The sequence below is a fragment of the Haplochromis burtoni genome, unplaced genomic scaffold, assembly GCF_018398535.1.
Source record: "Haplochromis burtoni strain Fernald_Lab_line unplaced genomic scaffold, NCSU_Asbu1 Contig_477, whole genome shotgun sequence".
NCBI classification, from domain to species: domain Eukaryota; kingdom Metazoa; phylum Chordata; class Actinopteri; order Cichliformes; family Cichlidae; genus Haplochromis; species Haplochromis burtoni.
The window spans coordinates 271,705-294,070 of record NW_024582838.1 but is presented as its reverse complement, the minus strand read 5'-3'; the positions used below and the strand labels follow the sequence as shown (position 1 = coordinate 294,070).

The 22,366-nt window shown below is 38.3% G+C and overlaps 1 protein-coding gene across 1 annotated transcript in view; it reads left to right on the top strand.

The window, feature by feature from the left end:
• Positions 1-3,800: 3,800 nt before the first annotated feature.
• The window catches only part of LOC102291706 (mucin-5AC), a gene marked incomplete at its 3' end in the record, with an annotated part of 22,523 nt that continues 3,957 nt past the window's right edge, over positions 3,801-22,366 (top strand). Inside the window, exons 1-24 of the mRNA XM_005946252.2 lie at positions 3,801-3,905; positions 4,337-4,378; positions 4,487-4,745; positions 5,181-5,295; positions 5,630-5,714; positions 8,464-8,570; positions 10,323-10,533; positions 10,638-10,763; positions 12,218-12,335; positions 12,741-12,879; positions 13,054-13,164; positions 13,308-13,377; positions 14,450-14,587; positions 14,661-14,825; positions 14,977-15,071; positions 15,153-15,279; positions 17,002-17,257; positions 18,014-18,063; positions 18,249-18,370; positions 18,482-18,633; positions 20,182-20,320; positions 20,571-20,681; positions 21,030-21,200; positions 21,446-21,685. Coding sequence (XP_005946314.1) covers positions 3,830-3,905; positions 4,337-4,378; positions 4,487-4,745; positions 5,181-5,295; positions 5,630-5,714; positions 8,464-8,570; positions 10,323-10,533; positions 10,638-10,763; positions 12,218-12,335; positions 12,741-12,879; positions 13,054-13,164; positions 13,308-13,377; positions 14,450-14,587; positions 14,661-14,825; positions 14,977-15,071; positions 15,153-15,279; positions 17,002-17,257; positions 18,014-18,063; positions 18,249-18,370; positions 18,482-18,633; positions 20,182-20,320; positions 20,571-20,681; positions 21,030-21,200; positions 21,446-21,685 — 3,225 coding nt within the window. The remainder of the gene's footprint in view (positions 3,906-4,336; positions 4,379-4,486; positions 4,746-5,180; positions 5,296-5,629; positions 5,715-8,463; positions 8,571-10,322; positions 10,534-10,637; positions 10,764-12,217; positions 12,336-12,740; positions 12,880-13,053; positions 13,165-13,307; positions 13,378-14,449; positions 14,588-14,660; positions 14,826-14,976; positions 15,072-15,152; positions 15,280-17,001; positions 17,258-18,013; positions 18,064-18,248; positions 18,371-18,481; positions 18,634-20,181; positions 20,321-20,570; positions 20,682-21,029; positions 21,201-21,445; positions 21,686-22,366) is intronic.

Here is a 22,366-nt window from a genome sequence, read left to right as displayed (position 1 = left end):
ACCTATATAACTACACACACTATATATCTACCTGCACTGAATATATATTCTGTAACTTACACGTAGACTCTTAAGCACAAGACGATTTGCCTTAACCATAGTTTATTAAGATGGGACAGTCACAGGGCAGTTAATGATGTGGAGAGTTCTCCTGAATAACTCACTCTCCAGCTCTGGCGACTAACCCCCTCAAGACACACTCAACGTCTTTCATGCAGCACAATGAAAACATGTCTCTTAAAAAACAGTAACACTGTAACAGAGATCACAATAAAAGAAACCTCGAGCAGAACCAGGCCCATCTGCTGCTACCAGTTGGGATGAGGGTAGGAAGACAGAACATAAGACATACTGTGGAAGAGAGACAGATATGGGTGGCTGTAGCTCAGGTGGCAGAGCAGGTCGGCCACTAATCAGAAGGTCGGTGGTTCAATCCCAGGCTGCCTCCCGGCCAAATATCCTTGGGCAAGATACTATGTTTGCCTACTGGTGGTGGTCAGAGGGCCCGGTGGCGCCAGTGTCCGGCAGCCTCGCCTCTGTCAGTGCGCCCCAGGGCAGCTGTGGCTACAACGTAGCTGCCATCACCAGTGTGTGGATGACTGAATGTAGTGTGAAGCGCTTTGGGGTCCTATGGACTAGAAAAGCGCTATACAAATGCAGGCCATTTACCATTTATAACAAGTAATGATTAAATGCAGAGAGGTCTATTAGCATATAGTGAGTGACAGAAGGAGATGCATCAATGCATCATGGGAATCCCCCAGAGAGTACACCTAATGCAGCATAACTAAGGGAGGATTCAGGGTCACCTGGTCCAGCCCTAACTATATGCTTTAGCAAAAAGGAAAGTTTGAAGCCTAATCTTGAAAGTAGAGATAGTGTCTGTCTCCTGAATCCAAACTGGAAGCTGGTTCCACAGAAGAGGGGCCTGAAAACTGAAGGCTCTGCCTCCCATTCTACTTTTAAATACTCTAGGAACAACAAGTAGGCCTGCAGAGCGAGAGCGAAGCGCTCTAATAGGGTGATATGGTACTACAAGGTCATTAAGATAAGATGGGGCCTGATTATTTAAGACCTTGTATGTGAGGAGCAGGATTTTAATTCTGGATTTAACAGGAAGCCAAACAGGAGAAATTTGCTCTCTCTTTTTTGTCCCTGTCAGGACTCTTGCTGCAGCATTTTGGATCAGCTGAAGGCTTTTCAGGGAGTTTTTAGTCCGAACAGTAATTAAATTGTCAACACAGACAAACAACACAAAAACACCAATGTGTGTTGTAACAGGAACAGGAAGTAATACTCTACAACAGAGGGAGCCAACACAAAATGACTTTATTCACTTCATCTAGATTAACAAAAATAAATAAACAATGACAGAAACAATTAAAAGAAGAGCTTCAGTATACTCATGTCTGGCTGACCTTATATGAAGAAGAAGTAAAAGGATCTTAAAGATGATCACAATGACTGTCAAATTTATCAAGAAAAAGTCTAAATAAACAGCTGAAATTACAATAAAAAAGGATAGATGCTCAGGAATTCTCTGAATGCAACAACATGTTTTTTTCTGTGAGTTAATTAATGGCATGTGAACTTTTAATAATACCATCTCTAGTGACACAACCTACACACTCTAGTTAGAAAAGAAAGTGAGTTTATTAAAAATAGACCACAGGATGCATATCCTGGACGGGGTTAGCTGAGTCACTGTCACTTATTTACACAGGGTTCCCACATTAAGTCCAAAATCCTTCTCCTCCTTAAAGCAACACTCGTCATGTTTGCACCTGAACAATGTGCCATATTGTTTTTACCTTTTTTCTAAGGGAGGGGTGTGGACCGCTAGATATTGCAGTATCTTGCAAACTGAAAAACCCACTGATAAAAAATCACTGAAAGTGCAACATAGTTAGGTTTGCTATTATTTACTACCATAAAAAGTTGTTATTCAGAAACATGTGGGTGATAAAGTTTATTTAAAATTCCCTGGTAAAATTCAGCAGGCTTAATAGGCTATTAAAACTTCCAGTGTCATTAAAACATTATTTAATGAGGTTGACAGCAAAAATATAAAATTAATAAATTTTGGCTTATTTCAAAGTGACCTATGCTGCAGCTCTACACCAGATATTCCTCCACCTGAGATTCCCACCCTTCTTACAATGTATTACTACTACTGCTGCAGATTTTCTTTCAGCATGTGATCAGGTGACTGATGCTACTGCTGTTATGAGGTTCACTGCTATCTGTGGATTTAACCAATTGACATGAACATCATCTAAGCAGATGTTACATGAGCCATCAGAACAGCCTTCCAAGCCCTAGCCAGTAAAAAGTGAACAGCATCACTGATCTAAATTTAAATTGGCAACTGCTGCCCTCAACACTGTAAACATTTGAAAAATAACATTTTGACTATAAAAACAGCAACCATTACATTTGACTGTTAAGTGTTTTCTTGAAAGAAAACCCTATTTTTGATCTGTGTACTGTTGTTTTATAACCTGTTTGAGACAGATGGACCTCTATATAGGATGATTCCATGAATCAGACGTATGTGGACAACCAGCTGTCCAGGGGTCAGTTGACATGTTGTATATCCATGACAAAACTGTGTACCGATTTGTCATAAAGCAAAATGTGGTGCAGTCTTCTAGCTTTCATTACTAGCGAAGGACTTACCTTTATCTTCCACTGTTAGCTGAGCTAAATGTTTACTTGCACACACTAGTGCAGAAAGTACCATAAAGAACTCATCTCTGCATTTTCTGTTGAAGCATATCCTATTTATTTGCTTTAAGAACTTTTGGGTTACTTTTGGAATATATGTTGGGAACATGTTTTGCACTATGAAGCACTGCTCAATCGGTCTTGGAGCATTTGGCTGAATCTGAGCGGAGATTTCACCCTCCTGCTTCTAACAGCACTCAAATCATCAATAGAGACCAATGATGCAGTTCCACATGTCTGTGCCTTAATTTTACCTTCACTATGTTTTGAAAACTGATGTGGTATATTTAAGATTATAAGCTGTGCTTTTTCTTTTCCATAGTTTTCTCTTCCTACCCTTGATTTTATCTGTCCAAATAATTCTCGAACAACCTTCACTTGATTTAAGGTCTGTACTTTAGTCGTAGCTTTATTGTCTGATTCAAATTCTCGGTGGTGTCCAGAGACAAAAATGACTAAAATGAGTCATTTTCGAAAGATATGGACCGAGCTGTATATGATGCCAAAATGTGTGGCACCAGTAATTAAATTCATATCTACAGATGTTCCAAAAACAGTTGTATTAGCGAGAATGCTACTACTTCTAAAACGGTGCATTTGCATTATGCAGTTTACAATGTATATTCTGTGTTAGATGTTTGGGTGATTGGGTTAATGTCAGGAGCAAAGCGTAGATCAGTATTGTATTCCAGGTGTTGTTAAGCTTAGTTTAACTTGTTTCATGTCAGGACTGACTTTTTCAATACCAGATAATTATTTTAGTTGTTAACCAAATAGCACAGATAAACTATTTAAACCGTTAGACCAATTCGGTTTCCCCTCTGTTCTCTGGCTTGTTCATGTCTTAGTGCACTGAGAGTCAAGCAATGCCAGGACTGTAACCATCAGAACCTCCTGTTTTTATATAGTTAGTTGGAAGTATATAGAGTGAAGAAGCTGCTCGGTATGGTGGTGGGGATGATGTTTGCTGAGTAAACATACTTGATGATTTGCTTCAATATGAAATATGATGCAACGTGGCTCCACCTTCAGAGGCGCATTATAAAGGAGCTTGTTCCCCAGGTGAATCCTATCGTCTGTAGTGTTAGTCCTCCTGACCAACATGGGGGCCAAAGGGCTTGAATTGATATCATGGCTCATCTATTTGACGCTGATAGTCGACTCACTTACTCAGAATGGTAAATGATGTGCTGGAAATATTAGAATTTCACACTCAATGGATGTGCTATAAGATATTGGGAAGAGGACAGAGAGTCATATTTACTTTGATCATTCATGTGAATCCCAACTGATGATGTAAATTTAGATACATTATATCATGCTTGGGTTGGTTTATATAGAATTTATTTCATAGCTTCAACACTTCAGCTAATTAAGGCATATTAATTAGAAACTGTAATGCAGTTTGCTGCAGACAGTCTTGGTTAAATCTACTGAAGCCATTTCTGGTGTTAAAGAGTACATACGGTTCTGGGATATCTGCAACAGTTAACTGTCTTGGCAATCTTCAGTTTGAGTATTTGAGTTTCATATCAGTGAATTGTCAGTTGATAATTTCTAATTTCCTACATCTAAATTAATAAATACCTTTTTTTTGTCTTCACTACAGTGACCACTGCTCCTTCTACAAACACACTGACCATGACTTCAGGTAAGTTTGCAAATGTCCAATATGGTTATTTTTTCTTCAGGTCTTCATGTAAATTTAAAACGATTTCTCAAAAAGAATTTGTAATTTATTAATTTATTAATTTTATAGCTAATGCATCCCACATTGGCCGAGTGTGCACAACTTGGGGATACTATCACTTCAAAACCTTTGATGGAGATTTCTTCCAGCTGAATTCGAGTTGTAACCATGTCCTTGCAATACAATGCAAGGGCAGCTATGAAAGCTTTAATATCCAGATGCGGCGGCGCTTAGTCAACAACATCCCCACAATCAGCAAAATCATCATGATGCTGGAAGGATCTGAGGTGGAGCTCTCTAACAACTCAGTGCTTGTCAATGGCAAGATGTAAGTTCGGGAAAGACCTATCAACTGTACTGACATTTTTCCAAGAATATTTCAGTAACTTTAACTACTATATATTCAGGGGGGTGCAGGAGTCAGAATCCAATATCAAACGTAGGTCCAATTGTATCTGTTTACATTTTCAGCATTGTACCATCTTAATATGAGATTTATTCTGCTTTAATGACAGCAGCACTCAACCTAAATGTAAGCAACCGCTGCAACCTGCAAATCTACAATATCCCTCCATAGGACACTATCTTGTCCTTTCAAATGCTCAAACAAAGCCCTCGTAATATTCTGTGGCAGTGGGGTTAGGGGTCTGTCTGGTCTGTTAATGACTGATTTGTATAACTAAAGAGCAGCAGTACAAGAGTAATGTGAATTTGTTTTAATTTTTACACTCATTTTTAAAATATCACTCTTTGTTTGCACCAGGGAATCTCTTCCATTCAGTAAATCAGGCGTGACTGTCAAGGGGACCGCATCTAGTATCTCTGTTGAAGCTAATCTGGGAATAAAGGCAATCTGGAACCTGGACGACTCCCTTGATGTATGAAGCCTTCTCTCACATACAAAAATAAATTATCTGACTGGCTGTTTATTGGAGATAAATTATCAGGATTTGAGGAGAGGGACGTCGCCTCCAAATATGCTCCTTCCGATTCTTATCTATATATGACCCCTTAGTGCTACAAGCTGTTTGTTCTGGTTTTCAATCCTGCTATTCAGATGATCTCAGAATGCAGACAAATTGTCATGTGAATGTCCTACTTTAACCTTTTAATGGATTACAAGGAAAGAATGCCATATATTGGAGTTCAATTAATATTGTCCTGTCTTGTGATTTTGCCAGTTACCTATTGTGTAATTGATTATCTTCACAGATTGAAATAGATGAGAAATATCGGACTCAGACATGTGGACTGTGTGGAAACTTTGATGGCATATCCAATGAATTCCTGAATGATGGTAAGATAATTGTAATATTTCAGGAGGTAGTCTAATGTAGTCTGTAGTTATTATAACACAAACTGCAAATAACGTGCATGTACCCTGTAATTACGTGCAGTTTGCAGGCAACAAACAGGGTTTTGCAGATTTTTTTTTTTTACAATTACACCGTACCCTGTACTTTCTGGGGAGCGGGGTGTATTGTGGAGTCGCTTAATCTCGTCTAACTTCTAGGTATTTTACAGGGAAAGAGGTGTAAATTGCACTGTAAGTAATTTTAAGAATCCTGCTAAGTAAATACTGAGTAAGTATTACTTACTCAGTAAGTACTGATTACATAACTAATTTTGTGCCTAATGGATGTTTCATTATTCAGCTCTCTTTATACATTACATATAAAATGATACATAGATAAACACTTTTCTTCATTTCTTATTTGAAATCATACATTGATATTTACAGTCATAGCATAGGCTCATCTGTGCCTATAATGATGGAAACAATGTGAGTTGTTTTCATTAAACTATAATTAAAAACAAGGACATGAAACTATTCCTTAACCCTTAAAATATTAGCTTTAGAAATACATTAGCAGACAAAACAATACTTACACCCTGAAACACATGATATTTGCAAGTTTTTTTTTCTTTTCAGTTTGGAAAATGTCTTTTACTTTGTGAACAAATGTCTAAAAATGACCTCAGACTGTTAAAAATGAAAAAGTGTGGACATGGCTTTTGTGTATAATATTTTACAAGACAGCAAGACAGATAGTGCAATAACTCCCTAAATATATATATATTTTAATGCATTGCACACACTGTACCTCAACAGTGATATGTGACAGGGTTGTCCTGTTCACACTGTCATACTTAAGTGTCTCTTGAACAGTTTCCCAGCTTCTGGTGTCTTTTCACAATACATTTGTACCTGTGCATTAAGTGATCAAGGGCAGTCTCTAAAAGAAGAAAGACAAAATAAACACATTCAGTCTTTTTAAAGCTGCGTTGAAATGTCTGAGTATAGTTAAGGTCCAATTATTATCATTTTTTAAACAAAGCAAAGACATGTACATAAAGTTTTAGCATTTTACAAACAGGGGAAAAACATTGCAGACCATTAGCTAGGAAAACCACACCTACTGATAACGCCGCTGTTCCGCTTCACGGTCCTTCCAGATCCTACAATGAAATAATCAGGAGGAAAACCATTTTGAGAGAAAACCAAACAAGAAAATAAAATAAAACAAGAAAATCTTTTTTTTGGAAAGAATGATTAGGGTGACATATAGGATAAGATAAGATAAACCTTTATTAGTCCCACACTTTTTGTTTGGTCATGGCAGAAAGGGGACAGTACAAAGTTACAGCAAAAAATAAGAAAAACAATAGCATGGAATAAAATAAAATAAAATAAAATAACATACTATATGAAATAAAATAAAATACTGTGTTGCATCGGGAAATTACACTAGTATTACATAAAAATATATATAAATGACATGGTTGTCATTTCTACACACCTAAAAATGAACACATAACCTTTTTGAAATAAAGTAAATAAACTAGGTGGAGCATTTATTTTTATGCTTTTTATGCATTTATTTTAAGGTGTTGTTTGAATAAACTGTTCTTATAAATACAAAAACTGTAAATACACATGAATGCCAATTTTTGTATATTTTTTATTGTATTTAGGTGACTAAAGAAAGACTAATAAAATAAGTATTAAGTATTGATTAACACATTTCCTACAGGTTACCCGCACTTTAGTCGCAGGTCTTACAGTCTATAATTGTGTCATTGTTTCCTGCAGAAAGAATGGCTTGTTGCCTGCAAATTGCATGTAATTACAGGGTACTTAAGCCTTATTCGCAGACCGTGTTCTAAAATGTTCTAAAATGTTCTAAAATGTTACTGTCTATCCACAATGTGGATGTGAGAAAACACAAGGGGGGAAAACGTTGCCCCACTCTCAAGTTGTGGAGATCAAGTATCCTTAAGCAAGATGGACATGCTCATAAGGCAGAGACATTACACTTTGTGAGCATGGAATAAGCTGAGAGAGAGGAGAGAAATAGCCTTTTTTTGTCCCTTTTAATGATCTCTAGATTTGACAAGTCAGTCACTGTTCACCTTGCTTGTCCTGAGAGAACACCACTGGTTTCTTTTAATGTTAGCAGCAACTTTTCAAAAAAGTTCACAGTCATTCAGAAGTAAAGACAGGGAGGAGCTCCACTCTATGAAAGACTACAAAGGCAAATAGTTCAACAATTCTCTGTGCACAAATCACAGTCAACAATATTGAATAGTTGCGATCTTCAGCCCCTTTTCAAAAGCGTGCACACTGAAAATAGGCATAATTGTGTAGCAGAAATGATTGCATGGGTTTTCAAAACCATTTGTCATTGACCACCATTAGTTGCTGCATCCATAAATGCAATTTTAAAGGATCCTGAAATGCTTCGGTTTGATGAAAAAAAAAGTGAATTTCTTTTTGAAAAAATCTACATGGGGGTTAGTGCACATTGGAAACGTCTTAGCTTACACATCTACGAGGGCCCCTATAATACTGAATTATATTTATTAGATTTGGAGCAACATATACTGTCATTCAATTAGCATAATTTTCCCCATTTTTAAATAGCATAGTTCTGTACTGAAAGTCTAGATGCAGACCTGTGACCTTTTTGGTTCATTATGAAATAGAATACGTAATGAAGAAGCCCCCCAATAAGCTTCATGATCATTTTATTGTGACTGTGCAGGAACCCCAGTGTCTGTGGTGGACTATGCTGAGACCTGGAAGATAAATGGCCCCACAGAGTACTGTGAGGAGACTGACATCAACCCAGTCCCGAGCTGTGGTGATAAGGTGAGTCTTCACTATTTCTCATTTTCAACACTGTTAAATTAAATTCAGTTTTAATTATACAAAATCAATAGGTGCTTTATATTGTAAGTTTAAGAGCCTACAGTAATATGGAGAAACTCCAATAATCAGATGACTGCCTGAGAGCAAGTACTTGGTGACAGTGAGAAGAAAAAGCTCCCTTTTTAACAGGAAGAAACCATTAGCAGGGTCAATCATCCGGCCTCACCTCGGGGGTGAGGGGCAGAAGACGACATAAAGACAGACTGTGTAAGAGGGCTCAGGGGGTTGGGTAGCGCATCTGTAACCGGAAGGTCGGCGGCTCAATCCCTGGGCTCTCTGTCCTGGTCGTTGTGTCCTTGGGCAACACACCTTCACCTACCGCCTACTGGTGTTGACCAGAGGGGCCGATGGCACGATATGGCAGCCTCGCCTCTGTCAGTCTGCCCCAGGGCAGCTGTGGCTACAACTGTAGCTGCCTCCACCAGTGTGTGAATGTGAGAGTGAATGAATAGTGGCATTGTAAAGCGCTTTGAGGGCCCCGAAAAGCGCTATATAAATCCATTATTATTATAAAAACATAATGGGTAAAAGAGGTGAGTGCGGAAACAGTGTATCATGGAAAGCCACCAGCAGCCTAGGCCCAATGCAGGATAGCAAAGGGAAGATTCAATTTTAACTTTGACTCTGGATTTAACAGGGAGCCAATGAAGATAAGCTGGTATTGGAGAAATATGTTATCTGATTCTTTACCCTGTCAGTACTCTTACTGCACTGTGCGTGAACTAGTTTCTATCTGAATTGAGAAGCAGGAAATTAGAGGTCATTAAGTTCTTTATATCTTAAAGACATTCTTGTAGTTTAACTAATGCTATCTTCACTAAAACTGTTACTGTGATGACAAGTAGTTATACTATTTATACAGTCTACAGAAAACAACAAATAAACATCAAGGTTAAAGTGCCACTGTGAAACATTGCAACATGTTATATATACACCTGTGATTAAAAATACAAAGAAAAGTAAAAATGTAAAAGCAAAACAGTAGCAGTAAGACAGAGACTATTTAAGAGAGCAGTGCAAATCAGTGCAAATCAATAATATAAATGCATTATAACACAGTATAAATCTAAGAACAATAGCTGCATTAAAGACATTTGTGTGTTATCATATGCCTGACAGATGTTGTTACCTGGCACAGAATGAAGAGTTATTATACAGGTTTATGAAGGATTGTAAAAATTATTTCATGGGTTGAATTAGTCTGTGGGAGAAGGTCTGCTGGGTTAGGGTTAAATAAACACACTCTTACTACTATACTCCGCACGTCTGAGGCAGCTGCAGTGCAATATTAATAGTATTACAGTATATAGTATATATATATATATATAGTATTATAGTACTCATACCCCTTAAACTCTTGGAAATGTTGTCACCTTACAACCACAAACCAAAATGTTTTCATTAAGATTTTCTGTGATAGACCAATACAGAGAATCTCATAATTGTGCAGTGGTATGGAAATGATGCACGGTTTTCAAAATTTTAAGCAAATAAAAATCTGAAAACTGTGACATGTTTGTGGTTGTAAGGTGACAAAAATGTGAAAAAGTTCAAGGGGTATGAACACTTTTTCAACGCACTGTTATTGTAAACTCAAACAGATGTTACCTTGCTACCTTGAGGGTTCAAACTGTAGGCTTCTAAAAATGATTGGCAGTATGTATTTTTTTAACTGACTGACTTCTTTTTCAGCAATTCTGTGACCAGACTTTCTCCAGTGATCCCTTTGTTGATTGCCAAAACATTCTTGACGTGGAATCCTTTAGTAAAGCCTGTATGGTGGACACGTGCAACTCTACAGACAACACTACTTTTGTCCTCTGCAAAACACTTTCAGAGTTCTCCAGACAGTGCATCCATGCAGGTGGCAAACCCCAAGAATGGAGGAACGATACATTTTGCTGTAAGGGTGCAACATTTACAGTTCTGGGTCTCCATCATAGGCAGTGTTTTTTCCTTATACTTTGCAAAATTCTTTAATTGATATTGAAAAACTTTTGTCCACAGACAAGAAATGTCCATACAACATGGTGTTCTTGGAATGTAGCAGTTCATGTCCTGACAGCTGTTCCACCCCTCAGGCCAGCCAGACATGTGACAGCCATTGTCATGATGGCTGCAGCTGCCCTGCTGGTATATCCACACTCCTTTTGCACTCCATCTCTTGCTTTCTGTCTCTCAGAGAGAAAACAATTGCAAAGTATTCTGGGCAATCGCGGCCAAGTTGTTCACACAAAACTAAAACTGCATAATTCGGATCTCAGATGTCGGAACTCGGGAGCCACGTCGCTCCTGAGTCAGCACATCCCTTTAATGAAGTCAGAAGATAAAAAAAGCAGGATTTGTTTTGCTTCTTGGATTGAGCCATTCATGCATCACTAGCAATATAGCATAATACCTCTTTTGTGCTTAAAAACACCATAGTATCACATTTATGAGAGAACCTGATCAGCACTCTGTGTATGGATTATTTAGCAAGTCACAATTAGATAGCAGTGGCAGTACAGATTAAAAGTTTCACCACTGTTTATGTTCACTGCCACCATCTTTGATTTTTAACTTAGGGTTGGTAGGGTTGCTCCAATTTTTTTATTTTTTATTTTTTTGTTTTGAGTTTTTGGATTTTCTGAGTTGAGGTGGCATTCCAGATAAATATTCTGACTGGGAACTTGAAATACAATGTACCACACATATCCAACAGATAAAGATTGTTTTATGGTCCCACAATTGTGACGATTTCAGTAGGACAGAGAGGGGAGAGAGTTTCGACCACACACTACTTTGCATTCTGCCAAATGTTGATTGGTTGACAAGTGGACCAGAAGAGAGAAAGGGATGACAACAGTAGAAAAAAAACAACCCCCCTCTACATGTAGTGATATTTGAGACCTTTCCCAAATAGCAAAATTGGTATGGTCCCGACCTGGCCCACACAATTTGCTTACACTTGACCTACATACCACAAAGAATGACGGCCCTTTGGGGGCCCAGATCTGGTTTGCCAGAGGTGGCCTACACATGGGCCAGCACATGGCCAGTTGCAGACACACTGGTGGCCCTTTGCTGGCCCATGTGTAGATGAGTAAACCCTCACTAGGTTTTGGATAAAGTGTACACTCACAAAACTGTCAAACCTGCATTTGAAACGTTGGCTACCATAGCAGTATAGTATTGCAACATGGCATTTGGGTCTTCTAACTAAAATAGGAAAACAGAAACATTAGTGCATCATTGCCAGACCTGGCCCACATCTGGTTGACATACACCCTGCCATGACACCACTCAGTCAGAAGTGCCAGCTTGATGCCGGATCCGGGCCAGGCCTGTTTTAAATAGATAAATATGAAGGAAAGCCAGCTCGGACGTCGCCCGGATCAACAAGGTCCGCGTCAGGTGTTGAGGAACCAGGGCACCCTGACGAAAAGTGAGCTACTGGAACAAGAAGGCATCGGTGGGCAAGAGACGAAAACAGGGCGTTGTTGGAATGCTACTACGCAAGTAACCCCGGTGGAAGGGGTTACGTGAATAGGATGAGGGACCTATGGATATATATATATAAATATATATTTTTTGCGTCTCTTTCTCAGGGATGGTCTTTGATGACATTGGTAACAGCGGATGTATCGCAGTCTCTCAGTGTCCATGTCTGCACAACAACGAAATCTACATGCCAGGAGAGTCCTACTCGCACCACTGTGGATCCTGGTAAAATGAATTTGTGCCACTTTGTTGCAGTGTTAAAAAAATGGAAATAAAACATTTTTATTGTGTATGTGATACTAGAAATGGTAAAGACATGAATCTAAGAGTACCTTTGATAGGATGATTAAGTGTTAAAGTCATTTCTAAGTTACACAATTACAATCTCCCACAAAATTATTGTGTACGTCGGAGGTACTGCAAGTAAGAATGTTTTAGCAGTCTCCTCACATTTACAGTTTGTACATTTATGTGACAGTTTTACCTTTTTAAACTTTTACAAACATTAGTGAGTTTATTTTAAGACATAGTAGAAAATGTAATGCAGTGTGTTACTAAAGCAGTTATATGAATATTTGACCATATTAATAATTTTTAATACATAAATGAAATGTGTGTGTGTCTTGACAGTGTATGTGAAAGCGGTCAGTGGAGTTGTACAGAGACAAACTGTCCAGGAATCTGTTCTGTCAAAGGAGGGGCTCATGTTAACACCTTTGATGGAAAAGTCTACACATTTCATGGCGATTGCTCCTATGTTCTAGCTAAGGTGATACTCACTGCTAGTCCTTCTCCACATACACATAACAGCAGCATCTTAAACCGGATGCACCATCAGAAAATAATATGCTAATATAATAATATGATTTGAGTACATACATGTGTAGTGTAATGGTTTTTTTTTGGTGACTGATTACATGTTTTGTTTTGATGTGCGCTGCAGGACAGTAATGGTTTGTCCTACACTGTGCTGGTGGATCTGGTCAAGTGCGGGCTAAGTGACACAAAGACTTGCCTCAGAACTGTAACTTTGGCCTTAGGCAGCAATTCTGTGGTAAGCTGCAGGCATAAAAACACCATCATTACTCCTTGTGTCTGAAAAAAAATCCAGATCTCACAAAATTTTGTGCTTTTTCTCACCAATAAGAATTTGCAAATCCTGGTGTGTCTAAAATGTGTCTTTCTGCAAAATGACAGGTTGTTAAAGTTCAGGCATCTGGGCAGGTCTATGTGAACCAGATTAATTCTCAGCTTCCACTGTTTACAGGTAAGTTATCTCACATTTCACTGTCCACATATAGTAAACACATCTTCTTAATATAATGATCATAGTCAATGTATGCATATTTTCCTCAGTAATAAATGTTTTTAAAAAAACACCCATTCCTCCATCCGTTTTCTTCTGCCTCCTGCCTTCTTCTGACCCTGGGTTGAGTGTTTTCCAGCCTAAGCAGAGAAACCTAGGCCTCCTTCTCCCTATCCCCCTTCTCCAACCTATCTAAAGGAACGCCAAGGTGTTTCTGGGCCAGCAGACAAATGTAATCTCTCCAGTGTGCCTACCCCATCAGCCTCCTGCCAGTAGGGAGCCCAGCCACTCTTTGGAGAAAGCAAATTCTATCTGCAGTCACATTCTTTTGTTCACTACCCAAAGCTGGTGACTACGGGTGAGGGTAGGGACATAGATCAACCAGTAAATCGGCAGCTTTGCTTTCACACTAAGCTCTCTCTTCACCACGAAAGACCGGCAGCCCGCTTCTCTCTGCTTCCTCCAAAGTCCCCACAGGCTAACCTGTGGACACCTTCAGCTTGAAAGCTCCCTTTGCTCAGGTGTCTACAGTCTGGCTAAAGGATTACCACCATGACAGGCACCACCTCGCAGCCGCAACTTTTTGCAGCAGCCTCAACAATGGAGATGCTGAACATTGTTGATTCAGGCTCACTGTTCTCAGCCTACCTTGGAAAGCTGCCACCTCACAGACAGAGCCTTCTGTCAGGCAGTCCCAACGCACCCTCACTATAGGTTTATTAGAAATCCAAGTACTTATATAATCATTTAATGCATTCTTTGTTTGATTTTGTTTTATGTGACATTCAATTTGTCTTACTTGACAATTTATCACAGGTAAATTGAACGTGCTTGAACTGACTTTCAATTTACACAAGCCAGCAAAATTAGTATTTGCAAAAGAATTTTGTTCAACTCACTACAAAATATGTAATAAAGAATTGGAACAAAAGCACCACACTCATTAGTTGTATTTATTTATCTGCGTCACTGACGTTTGTATGTTTGTGTTTGAATTAATTGCTACATTTTTCATGTCTTCTGACCTCTACAGCTGATCTGAGAGTCTTTAAGCCATCTTCCTTCTACATCCTTGTAAGCACCACGGTGGGCATACAACTGATGATTCAGCTGTCTCCCATAATGCAGGTGTTCATTTCAGCTGACAGGTCCCTCACAGGAACCACCTCTGGTATGTCTCCACATTATTGTTAGTGTCTGGAACGTCTGGAATCTGTGTAACTGTGGAACTTCTTATTTGAAAGGTTTATGTGGAAACTTCAACGACATCATGAGTGACGACTTTAGAGTGACAAGTGGGCTGGTGGAAGGCACTGCTGCTGCATTTGCAAATGCATGGAAAACCAGAGCCAGCTGCCCAGACATTATATCACATTTTGGAGACCCTTGTAACAACAACATCCTCACAGGTACAGATAAAACTCCTGTATTATTATGTTTTATCTTATAAAAGTTATCATGTTATATGAAAAATACCATACTTCCTTGCTGTTTTTCAAGATTTTATTGAACAACAGATGATATATAACAAGTTTAATTCTGAATGTTTCTGTGTTTTAGAGAAATATGCTGATTTCTGGTGCTCCAAATTAACTGATCCCGAGGGAGTGTTTGCTCCCTGCCACGCTGTCGTTAGCCCCAGCACATATAAAGATGTAGGTCTGTACATGCAAAGTTTTAATGAGAACTTTGCAGCTGAACTCTTGTTAATCGTTTCACGAATACTCTTTTGACAGAACTGTATGTATGACACCTGTAACTGTGAAAAAAGTGAGGACTGCATGTGTGCTGCAGTTTCCTCATATGTCTATGCCTGCTCAGCAGCAGGAGTCCACATCAGTGGCTGGAGGAAAACCATCTGTGGTAAGTAAAACACTAAGCATCCTTGAAAAGAGAAACACGGGTTCAAACAACAAATTTATCTGAACATGTTCTCTTTCAACTGCTGCTGTGTCCACAGGCATGATTTTACATTCAAAACATAGGACCATTTGTCTTCTTCTTCTTGACATGATGTGCCAATGCTCGCTGAAGCACATTGTGTTTTTAGTGAGGGGGTTTTCTCGACAACAGGACTGAACCCTTTTGTTTTTAGATTGGCCCCACAACCCAATTTTTAATTCAATTTAATTCAATTCAGTTTTATATTGTAAGTGCCAAATCACAACAAGAGTCACCTCAAGGTGCTTTTTATTGTAAGGTAGACCGGATTGGAAATGAAAATCCTACAATAATACAACAGAGGACAAAATAACAATCATACGACCCCCTGTGGGCAAATGCTTTGGCGGCAGTGGGAGGGAAAAACTCCCTTTTAATAGGAAGAAACCTCCAACAGAACCAGGCTCAGGGAGGCAGAGCCATCCGCCGTGACTGGCTGAGGTGAGGGGAGGAAGACCGGACAAAAGACATGCTGTGGTAGACCAGCAGAGATTGATGATTACTAATGATTAAATGCGGAGAGACCCACTGTCATGTCGAAGAAATCCTTGGTCCTTATTTTTAAAAAAGTATTATGATATGAGTTCTGGTTTTGTATTTGGAAGCAGTTTATCGACAGGTTCAAAAAGGGAAATGTAACAGCAATTTCCCACAGACTGATTCTATACCAGCAATCAATGTATGAGAATAATAGGTCATTCTGATTTGTTGATTACACTTTAGGTCTATTTTTCATTTGTGGATTCGAATTTCATGAAATTTGAATGAGCTCTTCATTGAATGGATCATTAGAAATTTTTTAAAACTTACTTTAATCAGTCCTTGTCTTTAAATTTTTGTTTAAATATCATTTCAAGCACATCAAATAAAGAGCTTTTTAAAAAAAATAAAAACCCTCAAACATGTGAAAATATGCTGGCCTTTCATTTAAGATCCTTGAGTCTAATCATTAAGTCATCTACAGTTTTTTTAAATTCACTTCTTAAATGTAATAATGCAATGTATCAGTTTTCGCATCAATTTCAGATAAACATTCATTATTTGTCAGCTTATTTGGATATATTCTTCAGCTTTCAGCTCATCTAAAAACGGTCAGCCTGCCAGCTTCAACGATTTCAGCAAAGATTGAGCAGTTACAACAATTCAACTCAAACAATTCAGTTTTCAGCATTCATACTGCAATTGGAGTACACTTGTATGTGAAATAATCGAATAATCTGTGCTAAATCAACAACGTTAGTGCTAAACTCACAGGAATATTGTACCTCGATGAACATGACAATTAAATGTGCCAGAACCCCTGTAAATTAAAGTCAGCAGCAGCAGTCACAATTTGAGGAAACTCTAAATTATTTGGGTTAATATAAATGTTATTATTACCATCACATTGTCAGCATGGGTCAGCTGCTGACACCATGTCTGTGTTATGGTGTTAACCCACCAGACAGTTCCTGTCTCCAGTACCACAGCTATGGCACATATTTTGGTATCTATTTTAAATAATGGCAGAAGTAGCAGGTCATTTGAATACAACAAATCTTAATAAATCATCTGTGTTTGATTCATTTTTGCAACATTTGAATTGAATTAAATTGAACTGAACTGTTGGCTCATTGTATAAACATCTCATATCTCTCATAACAGAGACATTCAGCACATCATGTGCAGCAGAAACTGTGTATAACTACAACATGACCAGCTGTGGGCGTACCTGCCGTTCCCTCGGCCAGACTGACTACTCTTGTCAGGTCAACTTCACCACAGTGGATGGCTGTGGCTGTTCTGAAGGAACTTACATGAATGAGGAAGGCCAGTGTGTAGCCCGTGAAAGCTGTCCCTGCTATGCTGAAGGCATTATTGTTCCTCCTGGACAGACTATCAGTAAAGATGGCAGCACATGGTAAATAACGCCGACTAATTTTTCTTAATTCATGCTGAATCATTCAGGTAAGGAAATTTTCAAAGGTTGATTCTGTTCTTCTGGACATGTTTTCAGTGGAAGAAATATTTTGTCACTCATCCGAGTAACTTCTTCAGTCTCAGCTGACTGCAGGTTTAGCAATGTTTGCTACTTTTAGTCATAATGCAAATGTGCTATTTATGTTTTTTCCAGTCCCCAACTCTCTATGGATAGTACTCATGGCCATTAATCAGTGGTCATGAGATTTTGCATCATAATGACCATGAAATTGACCAACTGACCATTCTTAATCAGCGGTGCTAGAACAGAATCAACTTTCTTGGATTTTTATGTTTACCATCACCAACCTAAAATGTTCATTTGCTGTAAAAACAAAGTGAAGCTCAGCTAATAGATTTGTATTCACTTAATATGACACGTGTTAATGGCAGGGACGTGTTTGCTCCGAACAAAACAGGAGGATTAAACGAATATTGAACTGGGGAACACAGGATGCTGGAAGCCATATTCTGTATATATACCAACTACAAAGCATTGACTTGCAAGTTAGAGGAAAAATGTTGTTCCATTCTATAAATTCATGTTGTGAATGCACCAGTACAACTAGGATGTTTTTTGCCCATGAACATTTTAAATAACAAAAAGAATAATAAGAAACTACACGGTTAAAGAATGACTGAGGATATTATGTCATATAAAAGTATTTCTCATGTTCCCTCATAATTGTTCTCACAGTGTCTGCAGACAAGGCATTCTCAGCTGCTCTGGAGGAACACAGCTACTAAGTAGGCACCGTAATTAACATTACGCACACAGATTAAATGCTATTGTCGTTAATTTGTTTGATAAAATTAGTAGCCAAACATCTTCAGTTCTCTTTCATATTATGAAGTTTTCACTCAGTGAACTGTAAATAAATTCACAATGACAATAAAACTATGAATGTGAAGCTGTTATATTTTGTTCCCAGGTTTACCATTAGGTTCACCACAATGCGAATATCCCATGGTGTACTTTGACTGCTCCACTGCTCAACCTGGGGCTACTGGCACTGAATGTCAAAAGAGCTGCAGCACCGCTGACATGGCTTGTGTAAGTGCAGCACAGTTGTGCCAGTTTGGCTGTGTGCTTAAATGTGCAGTAAATGCACAGGTCTTGCTTGACTTACTCTCTCCTTTCATTTTTCACTCTGGTTGGATACAGATCCACACAGGCTGTACATCAGGCTGCATATGCCCAGATGGGCTGTTGTCAGATGGAGCAGGAGGCTGCGTCAATGAGACCAGCTGTCCATGTGTGCACAATGGACAAGTCTACCAGCCTGGAGAGACACTGACAGTGGATTGCAATACCTGGTTTGTACATTTCTTTACAAGCATACAAAGATGTATATTTAAATATTCAACAGCAGTATATAGGTTATAAGAAGAATTTATACATATTTCCACTACAATAAAGAACGTCAGTTAAATAGGTGACTTGTTTCTCATAGTACTTGTTTGAGACACAGCCGCCACTGCTGCCAAGGCTCACGTGTCAGAGCAGGTTTTCTACCAATCAAAATATCTGGAGATCAATCCAATCAAAGAATCTTTGGGAAAAAACCCAAAGATACTGAACCCTGAGTTGCCCCCAGTGCATTCAGCTGAGGGTGTGTTAAATGAGTTTGGATATAAATAAAAAGCACTGCATGAATGTTTGCGTGATAAGGCAATGCAAGACTGAAAAAGTAAGTTGTACTAAAATAACAGCTGGAGAAACATTTTGCAATTAGGTAGTTTAATTGGCAACATGTCACTAACATGCTTAAAATGAATGATAAGAAACTACAAAAGTGGAAAACTGTTCTGTTGTCTGATAAATCAAAACTTCCAATTCTTTTGTTTTCCACAAAATAAAATGGCTACTGTCTTCTTCACACTAGAGGCAACTAAGTTATCAGGACTCAGTCCAAATGCCTTCATCTCTTAAAAAAACAAAAAACAAAAAGACATCTTTTTCAGGAAGACCTTGCATAATTCAGCAAAACAATGCTAAACCTTATACTGCATCTGGAACAACAGTATAGCTCTGTAGTAGGAGGCTCTGGCTACGGGTCTAGCCTGCGTGCATTCCAGAAATTACACTTGAAAACATGAATGAAAAATATGACAAAGAAAATCCAAGATTGTTGAACTGCTAGAATTCAATATCAGACATTCGTCCTCCAAAAGTCCAAGGGATGGTCTTGGTTCCCAGACATTAGCAAATTGCTTTTAAAAGAAGAGGGGATGGATGATACACAGTAGTAAACAACACTCTGTCCAAGCTTTTGTGCAACGTGTTGCTGCCATCAAATTTAAAATGACCTTTTCATTTATTCAAACATTTCATGTTTTCTATGGTCTACTGTGAAAAAGGTATGACTTTCTGAGATTTGCAAATCATTTTTATTTACATTTTATTTACGTTTGCAAGGTGTCCCAACTTTTTGGGAGTTGGGTTTCTATTATAAAACTTGTTTACTAAATAAAAACGTCACTATATTTTCACTATTCAGCTATATTTGCTGTTATGTCTCTGCTAATTTTGTCATTGCACTTACACTTGTTTGGCCAATACGAGTGAGAAGTTTCCCCCCATCTTGTAAAATAACACTAATTCAGGAATAATCAGGGTTTAAATGATACAATTTGGCAGTGTTTTCACCAAATACACTGTACTTTTCAAATGTTTGAATAGAAAAAGTTGTTTTAATTATATTTGTAAAAACATAAAGGTAGGTAGTTAATTAATCACCAGCGGGTTTTTTTGTGGGGTTTTTTTTTCTTTTTTTTGTATTTTGTATTCTTGATTACACAGATATTACAAATATTTTGAAATCAATTTAATAGTTTTTGTCGGCTGTATGTGTTTCTCCCCAGTTCCTGCAGTGGAAGGAAGTTCACATGTACCAACGAGACGTGTGATGCTGTTTGTGGAATCTATGGAGATGGTCACTACGTCACCTTTGACGATAAGAGGTTCGACTTCAGTGGACAGTGCGAATACACACTTCTACAAGTAAGGTTGCTAAAAGTTAAAAATGAAAACTTTGTAGCCTTGGTAGATTTGGCAACACACTGTTGTACCATCTTTCTTCTGCAGCTCTTCATTGTAAAGCTCACTCTGGCTACTGTTTCTTGTATATTATTTTACCAGAACAGAAAGAGGCACATCAACATTTTTATCAGTAAATCGATTTTATGCAACTCTTAAGGATTCTAACTTTAACACTGGTATCCAGTAATTGCATGCACTGTGCTTTGCTCAGGACTTCTGTGGCACCTATAATGGCAATGGAAGCTTCAGAATTATTACTGAAAATGTTCCATGTGGAACAACAGGAACCACCTGTTCTAAGACCATCAAGATCTTCTTGGGGGTAAACACAAAATCCTTCAGTTGTGCTCATTTTCAAAAATAATGACTGCAAAATGTAGAGTGAATGTAGAGTAAAATGTTTTAAGAACTCTTCACCAACAATATTAAAATTGCACAATTAATACTAGAAAAAGAAACTACAGAATCAATTAAAGGTTGTATAATTTAACTGAAAAACTCAGCCATGTTTTGCCATGTAATCAGTTTTAAGATTCAATTTTTTGAAATCTTTTGAAAAAACAAAAGAGCTTTCAGCTTTTCAGGTTTGTTGCACATATATGGTTTCCAGGTAGCTTAAATTCTACAAAAATAAAATTCCTGTTTTATTCATTGCTGCTGTAACCCACAGGATAATGAATTCCAGCTCAAAGATGACAATTTACAAGTGGTAAAGGGCACTATCCAGGCGCTTCAGGTACAAAAAATGGGCATTTACATAGTGGTGACAATCAAGCCTGGACTTGTTCTCATGTGGGACCAGAAGACCAGTCTTTTCATTACAATCAGTCCACAGTTCCAGGTAAAAGAAATAAATTCTGCACATCTGGATTGACAGTTACTTCTTTTTACTGTTGAAGTATAATTGCTTAAGAAAGTTAATATTAAGAATTTCACAATAACAGAAATTTAGTAGTCAGTACAAATACAAATACAATTACACAATTATTGATACTCATACGTATTAATAATTGTGATATCACTGTAATTAAAAAAAAGCATTAAAACGAGGGCTTTAATCTGTACCACTGCTTCCTTTCCTCTTAGGGTCAGGTCTGTGGTCTGTGTGGAAACTATGATGGTAACAGTAAGAATGACTTCACCACACGCTCCCAGGAAATAGTAGCAGATGTTCTACAATTTGGTAACAGCTGGAAAGTTTCATCTAGTTGCCCCAGTGCAGAGCTAATCAGTGATCCCTGTGCCTCAAATCGCTACCGGGCAGCCTGGTCTCAAAAACAGTGCAGTATCATCACAAGTGTCACCTTCCAGAGCTGTCATTCAAAGGTCAGTATGTTTGGTGGTAGCAAATATACAGAAATGGATACACACACACAAAAATGCACAAAAGAATATGCACTTTAATTTCCCCTATGAGCTCTTTGTTCTTTTATCTTAATGTCTGGCATTTAGGAATCTTTACCTAATAGACACGATATGTGATATCCATCCACCCATGCATTCTCTTCCACTTATCTATTCAAGGTCGTGGGGGGCCTGGAACCTACCCCACCTATCACCAGTTAACCTAATCCCACTAATTACATGTCTTTAGACTGTGGGAATAATCCAGAGTAGTGGGCGATAACTTAAACCTGCATATGTCTACATAAAGGTAGTGTTGGAGCACATTGTGGTACCACACCCTCAGGATTTGGGCAGAAAGTTGTGTGTTGCTATAAAAATGGTGAGAAAAGGTGTAAATCTTTCCTACAAAGAAATTAAGATGCCAAGTGTCCTTCACCTTCAAAAGGCAATCAGAAACAGGGGAAAAGTCTACTAGAACCAAAACCTCAACAGAGTCAGAAGACAAGTTTCTGAGCTAGAAGCAGAGCTTAATTGTGGTCATAGTAAGCAAGCCTCAACTTCAACTGACAGGTCAAGTTCAGAGATGGGCAGTAACGCGTTACTGTAATCTGATTACTTTTTTCAGGTAACGAGTAAAGTAAGGGATTACTATTGCAAAAA